Below are 19,957 nucleotides of genomic sequence, written 5' to 3'. Positions count from 1 at the left end.
CTGGCTGAAGTCGGACGCTTAACCAACTGCGCCACCCAGGCGCCCCTAAACCTGTTTTCTATCACACAACGCATCATTAGTTTTCTCATAAAGCTGATTACACTTGCTGACCATGTTTTCATCCACACAGTAGATTAAGATGTACAGAACAACACCAAAAACAAACATGTGTGTCATAATGGTATGTCTCATATGATTGTGGAATTAGAATACAATGGCTCCATTTATTTTGTTTTCATGATTAATGGTGGGGCAATGACTATGTCTATTAGTCTTATGGATTTTCTTAGATCTAGCCTATAAAAACTAACATTTCTCTTCCCATCTGTTACCCATTTCCTGACTTACCAAAACACTATACCTAGTGATAATTCAGGACTCTACCCTTTAATTACAATAGCATCCATTGATTGTGTAATTATTGGATGCCAGACTCTGTACTATGTGACTTTACATATATGATCTCAAACTATCAGAATCACTTCAAGACTGATGGTATCATTCCATTATTAAAAGTTGACAAATAAAATATTAGAGAGTTCTGAAATAAGCAGCCAAGTTGGGATTTGAACATTGGTCGACTTGACTACAACAATGCTCTAATGATGTTGCTGCTTCCCATGATCTGACAGAACGCCTCACTGCGAAATTTCACATGATACTGGTGGGAGTCACTGTGATGGTAATTCCCAATCTACAGCTCTCTCCAGGGGAAGAATCTCACTGGAGACTAAGAGCAATTGAATAGCAGATTGATACATCCTAACTATTCCTTCCATGTTGATTATAACTTTTAGTATATAAACAAAGAAATCCCTTTATTAAGCAACAGTGTAAGACTTGGATGGGGTAGGAAGTGGTTCTGGATGGTTAATGGGCTCCATCCTCAGGGAGAAAAAGTGAGAATAGGAGGAAATGGAAAATAATCTAGAAGCAAGATCTATGATCCAAGTGTCTCAGATTTTAAAATTTATGAACCATCCCGTGGGCATGGTACTTATATTGGTTATTAATTTCATATAGTTTTAAAAAGATTTATCATATCTTATTGAAAATAATAGACTTTAAACATTAATTTTGCTTTACAGCGGTTAAAAGGATGCTTGCTACTGCTTATAACCTTTATCCAAGCTAAATTTGGCTTGATGATTGTGTATTATCAGTCAGGATGGCTTGGATTATGTTCCAACCCAATATTCTAGAGGCTTAGAGTCACAAAGGTGTATTTCTTGTTCAAGCTACCTGTTCGTAAAAGGTTTGCAGAGCTTGTATTTCTCATTTCCTCACCCTGCAACCCAGACTGATTGATCATTCACCAACTAAAAACATCACTAGTCACATAGCAAAGGACAAGGAACACAACATACCATGCACTGACTCAAAGGTTTCACCAAGGAAGTGGCACACACCGTTTCCACTCACACTTCCTTAGCCAAGGCATCAACCACATCTCACCTTAAAGAGGATGGGGAAATCCAGTTGTAACATGTGCTGAGAAGAAGAGAACTAGAATGTTTTCCGACAATCCTGACTATCAGAATGATTCCATATGGAATTGGTTTATTTTCTTAATCTACAGTTCTACTGCATTAGAAAATACTAACACACAGCATCTGGCAGTTGGCCAAAGAAGGCAGTTTTTGGCGACTGTGTCATTTGGTTCTGCATTTTTGGTTCAAAAATGCATAGGACAGCCATAAATGCGGGAGCAAGTCCTCACCACAGACCACTCTCAGCAGCACATCAAACACCAGATCGATGAGCACATTCCCCTGGAAAGCAGGAAGCCTAAATGTTGTAAAACTTGGAAGATGGTGATGGTAAATAGATTAAGTCTGTTTATTTTTTATTATTTGAGTTTCAGAAAGAATTTCTTTGAACTGTGTTGCAGAAATGGGATGTCCTCTTAAAATATAACCGCTCATATACTATTGATTTCTTTCTCTGAGGCATGAAGAATATGAAGTGTCAGGAAAAAGTTCATCTCTTGGTAATCGAACTATTTAAATTCAATTCAAATTCACCATTCAAGTCTCATAGGAAATTCTCTTACCAAAGCCAACATTTTACAATCTTTATATTTTAACCCATGTATTTCCTTACATTTCAATTTATAAATTTAGGTCGTTCAACCTAAATAATACAGTGATGAACAAAAACTTGAAGAAGACACTTAAAAAGACAGTTAAAAAGGCCCAGAATTGGCCCTTACTGGGACTATCAGTACCATAAAGTTTTTTATTTCATCTCTCATTCAAAAAGTTCTGTGAACTTTCTCTTGTCAGCTGGTACCTCTCACTATGGGAAAAGGAACATCATGTGTCAGTCCATTTATCGCCATGTACCCCAAAATTACTTGCACAGAATGGTGCAATTTAACTGTTAATCAGGTCCTTTGAGATCCTTCAACCAGAAAATAAAATATCAAGGTAAGTAGTGCCATCTACTACCTTTATTCTATGGCTACAGCTGTATGTGGGTTGGCATTCAAATGAAACTCGTTTATTAATACATCAATGTTAGTTGGGTACATAAATGGTCTTGTTTCAGTACTGGTCTCGACATGATTTTTTCTATCTTTATTACAGATTACAGAAGAATAGTTAAGTAGAGAAAACATCTAATCTCTTTTAATCATTCATTTTCAGTAAAAAACAAAGTAAAATTTCATTAAACCATTCTTCCCATGTAAGTGCTGCCCATAGGCCAAGAGCTGATTCAGTGGTTTCATCCAAATGTAAAGCAAAACATGGGATTGCCTCAACACGTAACTATAACTACTGTTACACTAGTGTAAGGTGTATGGCAATTTAAAGAGTTGGCAACTGATTCTCTCCCTTTTTTAGAATAATTTGGGTTTCGCAGACTTGTTGACAATGACCTTTATCTGTTTTTGCTCTGGTGAATGCAACTAAGAATGACGCCCATGTAGTTCTTTGTCCTTTCTCTACCTGTTATGACCAAATTAATAACTGTCACACTGGAAAGTATGAATTAACAAATATTCCTGAAAAAACTCAAATAATTTAACCATCGAGATTCTAAGCATAACTTGAATAGGAAACTAAACCTTCAAAGGTTTCATGCCAGTAGAACAGTCAGTACCCAAGAGACCAGGAGGGAAAGGATTCTCGACTCAAGAAAATTTAATTTTCAGATATTTATTGCTGTATATTGCCATACTTCCCAGCTGCACTTTTCTTTACCAGCTTGTGCATTCACCTGTCTGGCAACATGGGTTCATATTTTATGTTTTTATTGAAGAACTTTTCACTAGATGGATATGCAATATTATTCTATGATTCACAATTATTGAATACCTATTGCTATTTTTATCATTACTTCCTGTAGTTAATGTAAAGTGATATAATGAGAATAATGAGGTACATTCCAAACTTAAATATGAATAATATCATAAAACTAGTGTAAAATGTGGGTCAAGATGAATTGATCAAAATAATATCTGTACAACATGCATTGCCCTTAAAGGACAAAATTATTATAAAGGCATTAGTATGAATCTAAAATTAATCTTGCTAGTCCAAATTTATAAAATGTAAAGCAGAAAAATTATATGATTTTTTCCCTCTGAAAGTATTGGACTGCCCATAATTCAGTTATAGATTTCCATGGACCACTAATGATGCATATAGGACACTTTACCACAAACTAGGTTTGAAAGATATATTTATAATGCCTACACAAGGTCTTCATATTTCTTTTCTATTTTACTCTTATTCTCTTTTTCGTTAGCAAACTCTTTAAAGAAAAAGGTCTGTGCATTTATTTGAACAGATATCGATACCACATTTACATCTCCAGACCCAACGTCTCCCCCAAGCTTCAGACTTAGATGCCTGTTAGACTCTCTATGTGGATGTCAGAAAAGCATCATCAACTTGCTTTGTCCATAACAGAATTCTTGGACAGTCTTCTCCAAACTTGGTCCAACTGCAAAGATTCTATTTCCTTATGTAACCATCCATCCAATTGTTCAGACCCAAACCTAAAAGGCGATTGAGACTTGCTCTCTCATCCATACATCCAATGCATCAACAATGACTGTTGACTTTACTCTCAAAAAACACACATTGAACCTGAAGACTTCCCACAGCTTAAACTGTTATCACACAAGCAACCATCATCACATCTCTCACTTGATCTACTCATTACTTTGTTACTGGACTCTCTTGTTTCCTCTCTTGCCCACACACTTGTATTCTCACAGCATTCAGAAAGACCTTTTAAAAATCTAATCAGGTCAAGGCAAAATTCTCCAAGGGCTTTCTGTCATGCTTAGAATGAAATCCAATCTCCTAACAACGGCATGCAAGGCCTCATGTGATCTGCTCTCTGGCTGCCTCTGGGAAGCCTACCTGGCTTATTTCACTGCATACATTCTGGCTTTTGGGATCTTCCTTCCATGGACTAAGGTCATTCTTGGCTCTGGATTTTTGTACTTGTGGTTTCTTCCACCTGGAACACTGTATCCCACTGATACTTGTGACCTGTTCCATTACTTCAGTTAGGTTATTTTCCTACCACCCTAACTTAATAGAGCTTTATTCCTACTTCCCCTAATCCTGCTTCTTTTATTTCCCTAGTTTTGTCACTCTTTGACATTGTATTGCATATTTATTTATCATCATTTTCTCACTGGAATGTAAATTCCACAAAGGTGGAGACTTTGTATTGCTCACATGCCAGATTCCCAGTTAGCAGAGATACACATTTGATGTGTCCTATCCTTTAGTTAGTTCTGTGGAAAGTAAAAGAGATGATAGCATATCTAAAAATGAAAAGTCGGCCATCAAATCTCAGGGGAGTAGCAAGCACTCTGTGAAGCAAGAAAAGAGAGTGTAGGGGATTTAACCTTGATCTACAGAGTGACTATAGGAATTGACCTGAAAGAGGCCCATGGGGTTTCCACGTATCTATACCTTTCCCACTGAGCAGTCAGTGGCCGAGAACTCATACACTTTCAGAAATTTCCTTTCAGCATTTGGTTAAATTCATAGGTTAGAATTTGGAGACACAATTATGGTTATTTACTTAAGCTGTGTTCATTATAAACAAAAATCAAATAGTGAACAACTTTACCTGATAAAGATTTAGCACAAGCACAGTCTAAATCAAATCTCAGCAAAATCCAAACTGTACCTCACTGGATAGGCTACAGTTTAAATCTATAGTGAGAGAAGTTTTGTATGTCTCTGTCTTAGTCACCTGGGTCTTTCCTATGTAGTGACTACTCATATATTAGCATTGTTGAGGTAAAAATATATGCATTGGCCACAGGTAGAGTTGCAAAAAGGAAAGGAAGTTGGTAACAAGTATTCCTTGACAAGTGTATGTCCTCTGCTACAACAAACTCTCCAGAAAGTCACTGGGTTCAACTGGTTTGGGAGAGGACAGTAAATAATTCATTAGTGGGGACTTCTAGCAGAGCAAATACGCTGGAGTTATGGACTTCAGGTCCTAACTAATGAATTACTGCTTAGTACCTGGTGGGGAAGAAATGATGGACTTAATATTATTTTATTCAAGAAACAATATGGTATATACATCTTGAATGAACTTTATTTTAACAATTAAATTAATTAGCAGACTAGTCAGTTCCACCACAAGTCAATACAAGATTCAAACAGTCATTTCTACACACTTGTTTTATGTTAGGCTTCTTAAAATCTCTAGCAAGGAAAGCATCGCAAAGATTTGTTAGAGGGGCATATCAGTCTGTTCAGAGATTTTCCATTATTGCACTAGACAGTAATGTTTGGATAACTGTAACATTAGTCAGTAGGAGGTTACTCTTCCAGATTTATCTAAGATTCAGTTGAATGTTGTTTTAAGAAAAGCACAATCCCCCACTAATTATGACTATTTTGAACTGAGTATCCATATGACTTCATGTGACCACTAAATAACTTAGACTGCAAGTAAGTAACAGCTACCTGCTGAGGCAGTGACCTCATTGGTACCATAAAGTCAACATTTGGTTTTATATGACTGTATAAATCCTGACTGGATCTAATTTATGAATTTAGCAGACTAAATTATATTTTATCATCTGTCCAAGCAGCTAAAAACAGAAAGCTAAGATGTAGTTCCAATCTTAACTATTTCAACTGTTTGTGTGGAAAAGACATCTTTTCTATTCAGGAGACAAATAGCTAAATATCGTTATTAAAATTTTAGTGTCATACCTCTCGAATAGCAGTACAAAACTCACTCTGAAGCACTTTTTTGAGGGATTGTAGCTTGTGCACTGGTACTTCTCCAGATTCCTGTAGTTTTTCCAGTAATTCAATTGCTCTGGCGACATCTAAAAAAGAATCAAAATAGAGGGATCTAGAGTCAACTGTCTCTTATCAGCAAAGTACCATCATTCCAATGGGATGGTGTAATGAGTAAGTGGAATAAATTGCAAAATCAGAACTTATAATTCATAGCTTATTGATCTCATCTTTTGATAAAAAGTCATTTTAATTTGTTCTACGCAATTAGTCACTGAATACACCTTCTTTAATGGCATTTCATATATGTTCTCTGTCACGCAAATCAGTTTGAATATTATTTCGGGAAAGAAGAGGTAGCGTGTCTTTCATCGATACCCCAATAACCAAAGAAAGCCTGTCAATTTTACCTCTGAGATGTTGTTTTCAGTGTGACTTTTCCTTTCCCATACCACATTTATCACATCTGCAATTTTACATTTATTAATATAACAAATGTTTATCTATAAACTCTTACAGTTTAAACTCTTACCCAAACTCTATCTAAGTTGGGTCACCTTGGCATCCCCATAGTATAATACAGTGAATAAATATTTGATGAATGAATGAAGGAAGGAATGAATAAATTTATGAATGAATGGGCTTTCTCCATATGGCTATTATTATTATTCCAAGCCCTTATCATCATCTCCCCTCTATCCAAATAGAGTCATTTCTTCTCCAGCCTCTTCATATGGTCCAAAAGGTTATTTTCCTAAAATAATCTGATTGTGTACCCACCTACCAGCTTCTAAGAACAGTACCAAGCAAAAAAAAATTCAATAATAAGTTAAAGGCTCATCTTTTGCTGGACATTATCAAAGGTTAATGTATCAAGAAACATTGTCTTTTATACCCATAGCTTTAAAATTCCCAGGATGGTTTTGTAGTGCCTGGAGAAAATGATACGATGAAAGGACATTTTAAAAATAACTTACGGTGACCTCTTCTATCTGTTGTAGTTAATAACTCAGTGCAGTCACTTAGGCATTTATGTTTAAGATGGAAGGTTTTCAGTTTCTAAGTGATTAGCTCCAGAAAGCATCCCATATCCCTGCCAGATTATAAATTCATCCATCCATCCATCCATCCATCCATCCATCCATCCACTAATTTCTCTTCCCATTAGACTTGGCACTAAGTTTAACTGGAAGAGTTAAGACATACTTCCTTTCTGAACTCACAATCAAATGAAAAAGAAATATAACAGCATTGCTACCTATAATAAAATCATTACCTCCTCAGAATTTGGGTGGGATTGGCATACATATATGTCTCTATCAAAGAAAATAACTAGTGAGTGACTTTAATGGAGACTCTCCCTTGAAGTATTGCCAACTGATTGTTAATTGTGGCCCAATGAAGAAAATCATGAAATCAACACAACACTGCAGTCTGAAGAGTTTGTCTTTTTGTGCATAAATTGGAAGTCAACGTAGTCAGTTAGACAATACCAACTGTATCCACAATCAATAAGTTACCAAGCTAAGAACGTATGCATTTTTAACTACACAAAAGACTACATGGATGTCTACAGGTATGTGGAACTCTCAACTGTTACAAACTGAGCTCATTAATTTTTTTCCTGAAACTAGTTCTTCTCTTTCCTTATTCCATAATTCCATGAATAGCATTCCTACCAAGCCTGTCCTCCAAGCTAAACATCATCTTTCACATTCACCCCCACATGCAGTTAGTCAGTAAGAGCTGTATATTCTATCTGAAATGTACGTTTTGAATGGAGCCCTTTCGCTTGATTACTTCAGAAAAGCCTTTATTATTTTTCACCTGTATTACTGGAACATCTCCCAACTGTTTTTTAAATTAGCCTTTTTTTTGTTCATTCCATCCTCCACCTTGCTACCAGAGTGATTATCCTGAATGATAAACCTCATTATTATACTCCGCCACATAAAACCTCTGACTTCCCACTGCCTACAGGGTGAAGTTCAGATCCTATAGGGTTACATACAGGGCCCTTAATAACCATCCTCTCCAGACTCATCTCTAGAAACCTCCTCCTGCCCATTCTATACTTTGGCCATCCAAAATATTTTTTATTCTAGGACATGCCACAGATTTCCATACCTATATGGCTTTGCACATATCATCCCTTATTCCTGGAATGCAGTTAATTCATTCATCCAATAATGCCAGACACTGCAGTATGCATGGGACATAGTGAAGGGGATAGCTGGTTGCTGTCACTTGCATGAAATTTATAGGTTTGGCGTGGGGGGGGGAGTCACAGACACGCAATAAAATGGGCTTGTCCTATAAAATAATTGCTTAAAGTTAGTGGATGAATGTATAACAAAGACATTTATCATAGCTCAGGAGGTCAGGAAGGATCTCTTCGTGGAAGTAACAGCTAAGCAGAATCCTAGGTAGGAGGCGCAGGTGGGGAAAATGGGAAGAGTGTTCTAGGCAAATAAATGCAGGTTGAAGTCTTGTAAGAGAGTGTGGGGCATTCAGAGAACTGAAAAGAATTAGGCAGGCTGAAATTGGAACCAGAGTAAGAGTAGCAAGAGATGAAGTAGAGAGATATCATAATCATGGAAGGTGTTTTAAATCATGTATGGAAGACTTGGCTTAAATAGCATCTCCTTAGACATGTCTATGTCTATGTTCTACATTTCCCTTTTCATTCAGCCACTGTAATAAATACTACTCAATGCTACACCTCTGTTTGCATGTATACACGCCCCTTTACCCTTGCAAATCTATAAGCTTCTTGAGATTCCAGGAACGATATCTTATTTGTCATTGTATCCACTGTTCAATGCAGAGTACTAGACAAATATTAGGTGTTTGATACACACTTACAGAATGAGCAATAGATTAATTAATGAAACTAACTCAAAGGGTTAGAGGTTTATGTCTAGGTGGACACATAACTTCTCATGAGACTAAACCTCCAGATCACTATGAACCTTGGTCAAGACTGGCATGGATCTGGTGTGGGGAAGGAGGCAAGCCTGCATCTGTAGGCTAAAGGGCACTGAGTAACCACACTGAGGGAAGTTCAGAAAAGCTGAAAATGACACCAAGCGGAATATTCAGGAGTTCTCAACCTTGGCTGAACATTACATTCATCTGAGGTACATTTAAAAATTATTAGCGCCTGGGACTCATCTCCCCCACACCCTGCAGATTATACCAGAATATTCAGAATACTGGTTCTCAGGGGTGCCCGGGTGGCTCAGTCAGTTAGGCATCCGACTTCGGCTCAGGTCATGATGTCACGGTTTGTGGGTCAAGCCCCGCATCAGGCTCTGTGCTGACAGCTCAGAGCCTGGAGCCTGCTGCAGATTCTGTGCCCCCGTCTCTCTCTGCCCCACCCCTGCTTGTGCTCTGTCTCTCTCTGTCTTTCAAAAATGAATAAACATTAAAAAAAATTTTTAAAAGAATATTGGTTCTCAACCTTGGCTGTAGATTGGTATCACTTAGGGAGTTGTAAAAACCATAGATGCTTACCTCCCACCCGGGAGATTCTGATGTGATTGGCAGAGTAAGGCCTGGGTATGAGGCTTTCAAAAAGCCTCCAGGTGATGCTGAAGTGCAGCCAAGGTTGAGAACCACTGGTCTATTTGGCATGGGTATCTTTATAGCCCCTATGTGATTCTAATGTGCAGTCGGGGTTGAAGAACTCAGGTACAGATTAATGGCTCTAAACCATGAATATGCTTAACAGTCACCTGGGGGAAATTACTAAAATGTATGTTTATGACCCCTCTCCCACCCCCACTTTAAAGAGGTTAATTCAGAAGGTTGTGAAAGTAAGGCCTAGGAATTTGCCTTTTAAACAAACACTTCAAGCGATTCCAAAGTTGTCGGTTCACAGACCCCATTTGTTGAGAAAGTAAATAAAATGATTTTTCATTATTCTTTAATGCCCTGGATAACACTAAATGGGGTTTTTCCAAGGGTCTCAGAATGACTGATAAAAGCCCATGGATGAAAGTAATTAGTGTTAAGTACCACCCCATTCTAAACAGTGTTCCTTAGCAAAGGCTGTCACTAGAATCACTTGCAGAGTTTTTAAACCAGTCTGCTACCCCACACTAATTGTATCAAAATCTCTAAGCCTGAGATCCAGTCATCAGGATTTTTGTTTGTTTGTTTGTTTGTTTGTTTAAGCTCCAGATGATTCCTGTGGCCATTCAAGGTTAAGATATATCATTCAAAAAAAGCGATCAAGGAAACCAGGCACATCCTATTAAAGGCTGGGCCAGAAATAAAAAATAAAAAATAAAAAATAAAGGCTGGGCCAGCCCTGTCACATTACACCATAGGCCTTTCCCAGTCCTGAGTAAACAGTAATTGTGAGATGAAAAAAAAAATCCATGGAGAAGTGTTACATCACTAATTGGGGTCACAGTACTGTCTTTGCTTCCCTTGTGTCACTGAGAAGTGTTCACAGTAGAACCAATGGTAGCCACTGGGGGTGCCTGAACGAAGGCAGACTAGACTCTTTCCTGGGTGCACAGGAAACGCAATGGACTTGGTGGTCTGCCTGCCATCTATGCCTATGTGATCAGAGGGAGAGAACTGGACAGTGGAGCCCACTGGAGCCTGACCCATCTTGTCGGTACCCACCCAAGAGAATCGAGCAGTATGAGGTCACGGGATATATAGCAGTTGGTAAAACCCAAAAGAAGTCTAAGAACCAAACGTGGGGAGAAATCAGATCCCTCCAGCCCAGACTTGGCTGGTGCTACAAACAAAGAGGTGATGAGTGGATAAACTGGATACGAGACTGGAATTTTCAAAGTAATTCTGATCCCTTTTAGCTCTGTAAAAGTACCAGAAACCTACAAGGCCAGGACCTGGAAGGGAGCAAAAGAAGCCTTTGAGTCAGCAAAATGCTTGCTTTTAAAACTAATGCAATAAAGTGTGCATAGTTTAGTTATGAGTCCACACAATGTTCCTATTCAGAACCTCCTTGCACTTATTTTATGAAACTATTCTACCAAATTTGGTTACTAATATAGAAGTTTGGGCTAACTAGTTTAGCTCAGGCTAGGAGGAATATTAGGGAAGGATGGGGAGGCTGCCAGACAAACAATGAAAGCAAGAAGATCTCAAGAATATTTTCCAGAAACCCACTCCTCCTCTGGCCCACCATTTCTCGGGTTCATCCGCCTACTCATTACCTAAGCAAATGCTGGGGTATTACCTTTGCCCCCTCACGCTTTCTCATACTCTGGATTCCATTAAACCGCACTTCTTTTTTTTTTATTACTAATGTAATTTTTATTGAAATATAATTAATATACAGTGTGATATTAGTTTGGGGCATAAAACATACTGATTCTTGAATTCTATATGCTATTTAGTGCTTATCACAATAAGTGCAGATACATCTGTCACCAAACAATATTATTACAATCTTTTTTTTTCAGGTGTACAATTTAGTGATTCATCATTTACATACAAAACCCAGTGCTCATCATAAGTGCCTTCCTTAATCCCCATCACCCATTTAACCCATCCCCCTATCACTTCCCTTACAGTAACTATCACTTTGTTCTCTATAGTTAAGAGTCTGTTTGTTAGTTTGCCCCCCGCACCATGTTCATTTATTTTATTTCTTAAATTCCACATATGAGTGAAGTCATGGTATTTCTCTTTCCCTAACTGACTTATTTCACTTAGCCTCATACTCCCTTGCTCTACCCACATCATTGCAAATGGCAAGGTTTCATTCTTTTTAATGGCTGAGTAACACACACACACACACACACACACACACACACACACATCTTCTTTATCCATTCATCAGTCATAAACATCGGGGTGCGTGTATCCCTTCGAATTAGTATTTTTGTATCCTTTGGGGAAATACCTAGTAGTGCAATTGCTGGGTGTAGGGTAGTTCTATTTTTAACTTTTTGAAGAACCTCCATACCGTTTTCCAGAGTGGCTGCACCAGTTTGCATTCCCAACAGTGTAAGATGATTCCTGTTTCCCCACATCTGCCAACATTGTTGTTTCCTGTGTTGTTAATTTTAGCTATACAATAATCCTCACTTTTTAAAAATTTTTTAATGTTTATTTATTTTTGAGAAAAAGAGAGAGACAGAGTATGAGCGGGGGAGAGGCAGAGAGAGGGAGACACAGAATCCAAAGCAGGCTCCAGGTTCTGAGCTGTCAGCACAGAGCCTGACGCGGGGCTTGAACGCGAGAACAGCAAGATCATGACCTGAGCTAAAGTTGGATGCTTAACCGACTGAGGCACCCAGGCGCCACAAGAGTCCTCGCTTCTAAAGGCAACAATAACAATAAACTTTTATTTAATGTCTATGAAGTAGGGGTCACTGTATACTAAGAGCTTTACATTTTCTCCTTACAACAACCTTTATGTGGTAGTAAATATCCACATTTTGCAATGAGAAAATTGAGGCTTCTACAGAGTTTTAAGTATCTCATTAACAAACAGGAGATCTGGGCCTGGAGTCCTAGTCTAAGCGATTCTAAACCCTGTGCCTTTTATTTTTATTCCATTCACAGCTTTTCTTTTAGCAGCTTTTCCTTCAACATTCAGTACTTTTGTAATAGCTCTGTGCTCTGCAGGCTTTCCTGGTCGGAGGCTGAGCTCTTAATCTTTCCTCCCTCAATAAAGATTAATCCCTAGTCCATTTACCAGTAGACCCCTTTCAGATAGTATTCGCTGATCATCAGAATCACCTAGAGAGCTTTTAAATGACAAGGAGTGGTTCCCAGTCTTGGCTACCCACTGTAGTTACCTGGGAGCGCTGAGAAAAAAAAAAAAAAAAAAAAAAAAAAAAAAACCACAACAACACATACCTAGATCCTACCTACGTATATTTCTGCTTTCATTGCTCTGGGGTATGGCCTAGACATCAGGATCTGCAGAGCTCCTCAGTGATTACAATGTATAGTTATAGTGAGAATCACAGATATGGAATCTTAAGATATACCCTGGGGATTTTATTTTTTTAATTTACATCCAAGTTAGTTAACATATACTGCAGCAATGATTTCAGGAGTAGATTCCTTAATGCCCCTTACCCATTTAGCCCATCCCCCTACACCCTGGGGATTTTAAATAAAAATGCTACTTATAATATTAGTATCTGTTATACATAATATTTAGTACCACATTTATTTAAACATTTTCCTCCTCTTTTTTAAAAAAAAATTATTTAAGTTCAAGTTAGTTATCATACAGCGTAGTATTGGTTTCAGGAGTAGAACCCAGGGTTTCATCACTTACATACAACACATAGTGCTCATCCCAACAGGTGCCCTCCTTAATGTCCATCATCCATTTAGCCCATCCCGCACCCAGCATTTTACTCTTCCTAACAGCGCTATGAGATAGGTACTATTATCCTCGTTTTACAGAAAAGGAAACTGTGACCAATAGAGTTAAAATTACTTCCCCAAGGAAACAGTTAAGTTGTAGAATTAAGATTTGAATCTCAGTGACATGGCTCTAGAATCTGGGCTACACTGAGATGTGACTCAGAATCCATATTCTTAAAATCATTCCCAGCACTTCTCCAAGGTTGTTAACAGAGATTAAGCTAAGCTGATCAACAAATCCTTACTTGAGGGTGAAATGCAGTGGTTCTCAAATTTTAATCAACAAACGAATTTAACCCTGGACCATTTATTATTAAAAATTGACATAAAAAGGGGGCGCCTGGGTGGCTCAGTCAGTTGAGCGTCCGACTTTGCCTCAGGTCATGATCTCGCCCTTGTGGGTTCGAGCCCCGCATTGGGCTCTGTGCTGACAGCTTGGAGTCTGGAGCCTGCTTCGGATTCTGTGTCTCCTTCTCCCTCTGTTCCTCCCCTGCTCGCACTCTGTCTCTCTCTCTCTCTCAAAAATAAACATAAATTTATTTTAATTGACATAAAAAGAACATGGAGGGTTGAGCCTTGAAATCTGCTCTTTTATTAGTCCTCTCAGATGACGCTGATGCAGGAAGCTGGTCACAGAGGCATCTCTTCAGTTTACTACTGACACACAGTTTTCTATGTGATCCAGAGCAAGGTGAGGTAATGGTCATCATTTATTCAGTGCTTACTGACCCTACTTATATCATTTTGTAATATCCTCATAAATAAATAAAAGAATTACTATTGTTTCCTCTGTGTACTTAAAGATAAACAACGAAAAACTAAGGCTTGGAAAGATGAATTATCTGGGTCAAGGCAATACAACGAATAAATGATAGGGCCAGGATCCAAAACCACATGTTTGACTGCAGTGTCCATGCTCTTATTTATTTCCTTATGCTGCCACAGAAAAGGGAGTAACAATAAAATAAAGGTATGGACAAAAAAAAATTTAGGGGCGCCTGGGTGGCTCTGTGGCGTCTGACTTCGGCTCAGGTCATGATCTCGCGGTTTGTGAGTTTGAGTCCTAAGTCGGGCTCTGTGCCAACAGCTTAGAGCCTGGAGCCTGCTTCGGATTCTGTGTGTGTCTGCCTCTCTGCCCCCTCCCCTACTTGCCCTCGCTTTCTTTCAAAAATAAATAAACATTAAAATTTTTTTAATTTTTTTTTTTTTTTACATAGCATCATGGGTCATTATATGCTGGGGCAAATAACACTACCCAAAGTCTCAGGAGGTAACCCTTCAATATATTATGTTATAATCAATATGTTCATATTGATAACATATTTTGACCATTGAAAAGTGATCAATCACCAACTGCCTCATGGTAGCAAGATAACATATCTTGAAAAGATTTCCTTTAAGATAGGTTGGACATTACAACCCAAACCAAGAAAATACTGAGACTTAAATGGCATGTGCTTCTCGTGATCTGGAATAATCCAATTATCATTTTCTTTTTTCCTTTGCGGTGAATTTTTAACTTGACTGACATTTAGACTGAAGAATTTGACCTATGACTCATCTGAATCTGGAACCTGGGTGAAGATGGATCTGGGTCATTTAAAGCATATTGTCCACTAATTCCATAAACATGCACTGGGTTCTGTGGCAAACAATGCACATTATCTACTCCAAAACCATCTAAAACCTGCATGTCCCTTGCCTTCTACTATAAAAGCTGGAAAGCAAAAATACTTTTCTTTCCAGACTCTTGTCATCTGGCCAATTATTTTAAGTGTAAAGGCACTGGGTATGGCTTCCAGGAAGTCTTTTTAAGTGGACAAACTGCTGACATACGCCTTCAGCAATTTGGTCTTTGCACCTTTCCTCTTTTCCCACTTTGCGATCATACAGAAAACCCTCCCATGCTAAGGAAGGTGGAGCAGGAAGAAGAAAGGGGCCTAGCCCTTGACGCCATCACTGAGCTGTTGTACTAGCCTTGAATTGTGTAACCCCATGGTTCTTTATTCTTGTCTCTGAGACAAACACATGCTTTCCCACCTGGTTTTCTGTGACTTGCAATCAGATACAAACGAACTGATACAAGAACATGTAACATTTTTTTAAGTTTGTTTACTTCTTTTGAGAGAAAGGACACAAGCAGGGGAGGGGCAGAGAGAGAGAGGGAGAGAGAGAATCCCAAGCAGGCTCCACAGAGTCAGTACAGAGCCCAATACGAGGCTCGAACTCATTAACCGTGAGATCATGGCCTGAGCTGAAACCAAGAGTCAGACGCTTAACTGACTGAGCCACCCTGGCGCCCCACGGAGCACACTTTGAAGACACTATTCCAGGTTGCAGAGCTAAGGTTGATAACATTGAGTCACATGTGGTGGTCCCTTGATGAGGATAGTCTTGGAAAGCCTCTCTGGAAAGGTGACATTTAGAGTGAAACCTGAATGTTAAGAGACAACCTTCTGAAAATCCAAAGGAGGACCATCCAGACAAAGAGGATAGAAAGGGCAAAGACCTTAAACTGAGGGGAGCAAGTCCCCATGTTGGAAAAATAGGCAAAACCAGTGTCACTGGAACATGGTGAGTGAGGCACAGAACAAAACAGCAAGAGTGGTGTCCTGGTAAATAATCAGTAACCAGCTCTCCAAAATAAATTGACAAAACAGAACAAAACAGAAGCCCTGGCTGGTACCATTTGCTGATTTCTGTTGTGTAAATATTCCTACCATAGGCAGTTTCAAACCACCAATAAAATTCTTCACTACTTCATAATCAGCTCCCAGTACACAGATGAATGGTCAGTTTAAAAATCTAAAGCTGTACAACAGAGCATATGTACCAAGAAAATGAAATAAGTGGTCAATAATGCTTTGCACTTCCATGGCTGTGTTGTAAAAGAAAACACTCTCACACTACCGGTTACTAATAAGACATGATCATCAGTGTGTCCTTCTCATCTACCAATCATTTCTGCTTTCATCCACCAAAAACTCGCCATGTTTCTTAAATGCAGACTAACTGATAAACCCTAAAGATAATCAGCCCAATTTAAATGTGCTCAAATTAAAAACTTCACTCCTATGGTGTTAAAGATATTCTACTCTGTGTTATTTATCAAAAACTGAATGACTTCTCTTCATGGGATTTGGGCTGGCATTGGAGTATATAACAGAAAACGTTTGACAATCCTAGAATTGTTAAATCATGAATTTATATAATGACAAAATCCTGGCCCTGACTCTGCTTAAAGTGTTTGCCAAACCTACCACAACCAAAGGAACAATTTAGGCTCCAAAACGAAAAGCTGTAGTTGCTAAGAGAGTCTCTGAAATGGAAGGTACCTATTTCATTTGAAAGTGATTACTTACCCAATAAACAAATCTTTAGGTATACAAAGCTTAAGATACAGTTTTCTTTGTTAAACAATCCATTATGTGGTCAGAATGAGTAATGCTTCCCAGTTTTTCTAGGAACTATATTCAGCATTTCGTCCTTTTTCTTCTTCTTCCTTCTCCCTCACCACCTTTTTAAATTCATTCTAATTTTCCCAAGCAGCTAAAATTGAATCTTGATTTGCCTGCATTACCTGAGACCTCAGGAAATCAAAATTCACTTCCTTTTGTTTGAGCTTTCTTTTCTATTATATTAGATGTCTTCCCTTTTCTTCTATAGTTTCACCTCACTTTTCTATTTAATCTCGCATCTATGTCTGTACATCATGACAACCAACTATGCCCTTGCTCCTTGAAATTAGCTCATTTCATTTTTTCTTGTTTCCAACCTTCATGGCATCCATGTAAATGAACACCTGATTTGATTGTTTTGGGAATCTGTCAGGGATTAGACCTGAACAAAATGTAATCTGTCTTTGCATGTTTGAAAGACGTTGAACAACCTACTGTCCTCTCCTATACTAAATACTAGGATATCCATGTCCTACTAATTTTTGTATATGCCATCGTATCCAATACAGCATCATGACAGTTGTAGGCACTTAAAAATTGTTTGTTGAGTGGAACTGATTGTATGGAATTAGGTTTTCTTGTGACATAAATATAAGTATTTGTATTCACTAGTTAACAGTGATACCTGTATCAGGCTCTACTGACAAGATTTAGACTTCTTACAAAATGTGAATTCTGAGAAAATGAGGATTTAAGGGGCTGGACTCCATCTTTCTACAATGATCAAATTTAATCTTCCTTCCACAAGTGGGAGGAGTAAGAACCAGTGGGTATGACTCAAAAATACATCAAAGTTCATTTTAGCACTTGTGAAAAATTTTAAGGAAGTCTTATTTTAAGCTCTCTGGGGAGATATTTTAAAATACATTGTCCAAACTACAACATTTTGTGTGTAGACAAGTTGTTTCTGAAGTTTCTTAGAAAATGAATATAATGAACACTTATCCACTGGCCAGTTAAGTATACTGGATATATGACTGTAGGAATACAATAAAACTACCACATACAGATTAGCAATATGATACCTCAATAGTGCACCCCCAGCTACCCAGCCTGTCCAGCCACACTATTATTTATTTATGCTTCATTTATGACCTCAACTGACCTTAGATGCAGCTGGATGAAAGAACAGAATATCTTTCACAGAGCTTTACGTTTACCTTAAAATTGAAGTGTGTGTATTTTACCTTTTCTTCCACAACTCCTGATTTAATGATTTCTCAATAAAAGTTAAATACTTATTATTCAGCATCTTAAAATACTAGACACAAAATGATGTGGACCCTTCGGCTCTGTAATATTTCCCTAGCTTAGCACATAAGAAAGCAACCAAGCTTTTATATTGGTAGTGATTCTACCCGTGCATATTGTAAAACTGGGAGGCTTTTTTCATAATTATCATTAGTAAATCCCAATTCCCTTTTTCACAGTGCTCAGGAAATTGGAAGAGAAAGACTTTATCAAGAAATTGCTGGAGAGACACCCAATCAAGCTGGGTAAGTTTTCAGAGAGCTTGTTATAAAGAAACCTTACAAATTTAACTTTTTATGTCCTCGAGTGTCTCCTCTACTAGAAAATGAATGAATGTTTTTATCCAAACTGACACACTTTGATATATTATTCTGCTATCAAGCTACTTAACAATATGTTTCCCCTTTTACCTTAACGCTGCTATATCATACTGTCATCCAATTTCTTAGTTACTTTGGGAATTGCAAGGTGAGGTTAGCGTGATACTATCTACGTCTACATCTTTAAAAGATGTTCATAAGACAAGGTGAAGCTTGGAGTTTGCAGAAATGGTTATAGTGAATAGTTGATGCATTTTGTTAAGAACATGATTACTATTAACATGATTTAAACTTCCAAGTAAAAAACAAAATAATGAGTTTCTCCTCATTATGTTAGATTCCCTGGGGCTGCTTTCTAGCTTTCTATCGATGTTTCTTTTATAAACTACAGCTTGGGATAGAGAAGGAGGAAAAATACTTGTTTAGTAACTTACTGCATTTTCATATCAAACTAACAAGTAACTAATGAAGTGTTGCTTGGTTATAAGTATAGTTATATGGAATATTGGATAAAATTAAAGATTATCAAAAACAAACCTGAGTACATTTTCTAATTATAAAACAAAATCACATCTTCTGAATTTATGAGGTGTATGAATCTCAATCCTGTGATTTAGACATTTTTTCTTTGTTTAAAAAATCTTTTAAGATTTTCTACATTTTTTCCTGAAATTAAAATGAAGATTTTCAAAGATGATGCAAAATAATTTAACTAAATAAATAACTTTAGGTTAAAATCAAAATAATATATTTTTTAATTTTTTTAATGTTTATTTATTTTTGAGAGGGAGAGACAGAGCGTGAGCAGGGAAGGGGCAGAGAGAGAGGGAAACACAGAATCTGAAGCAGGCTCCAGGCTCTGAGCTGTCAGCACAGAGCCCAACTCAGGTCTTGAACCCACGAACCGTGAGATCATGACCTGAGCCAAAGTCGGACGCTTAACCGACTGAGCCACCTAAGTGCCCCTCAAAATAATTATTGTATGTAATTTTCTGACTCCTAAAATTCATTATTTTATCAAGACTTGTAATCATGGGTATACATTGATTCCATTCTATAAAATGTTAGTTTTATGATAATCATTTACTCTGACATCAGATCATTTGTTATATTAGAATTAATCAAATGCTGGCTAATATTTTATTTACTGAGTTACAAGATACTATTATCCATTAGTTTTAGTTAAAACATTTTAGAAGTACCTATTCTTTGAAGGGTAGATTTCTGTAAATTCATTTGGAACTGGGGCCTTTCTTAAGGATAGGTTTTAGCTTTTCTTTTCAATTTCTTCTGTTATTAAGCTATTTCAATTTTCTATCAC

General features: G+C 37.7%; 1 protein-coding gene across 1 annotated transcript in view; it reads right to left on the bottom strand.

Moving 5' to 3' along the window:
- Positions 1-19,957, bottom strand: part of LIN7A (lin-7 homolog A, crumbs cell polarity complex component) — a 128,542-nt gene that overhangs the window by 79,919 nt on the left and 28,666 nt on the right. The window contains exon 2 of the mRNA XM_058741920.1: positions 6,207-6,325. Coding sequence (XP_058597903.1) covers positions 6,207-6,325 — 119 coding nt within the window. The remainder of the gene's footprint in view (positions 1-6,206; positions 6,326-19,957) is intronic.

Source organism: Neofelis nebulosa, chromosome 8, assembly GCF_028018385.1.
Source record: "Neofelis nebulosa isolate mNeoNeb1 chromosome 8, mNeoNeb1.pri, whole genome shotgun sequence".
NCBI classification, from domain to species: Eukaryota; Metazoa; Chordata; class Mammalia; order Carnivora; family Felidae; genus Neofelis; species Neofelis nebulosa.
Note: the sequence above shows the minus strand (reverse complement) of the source record. Positions and strands in the feature narration are given on the sequence as shown.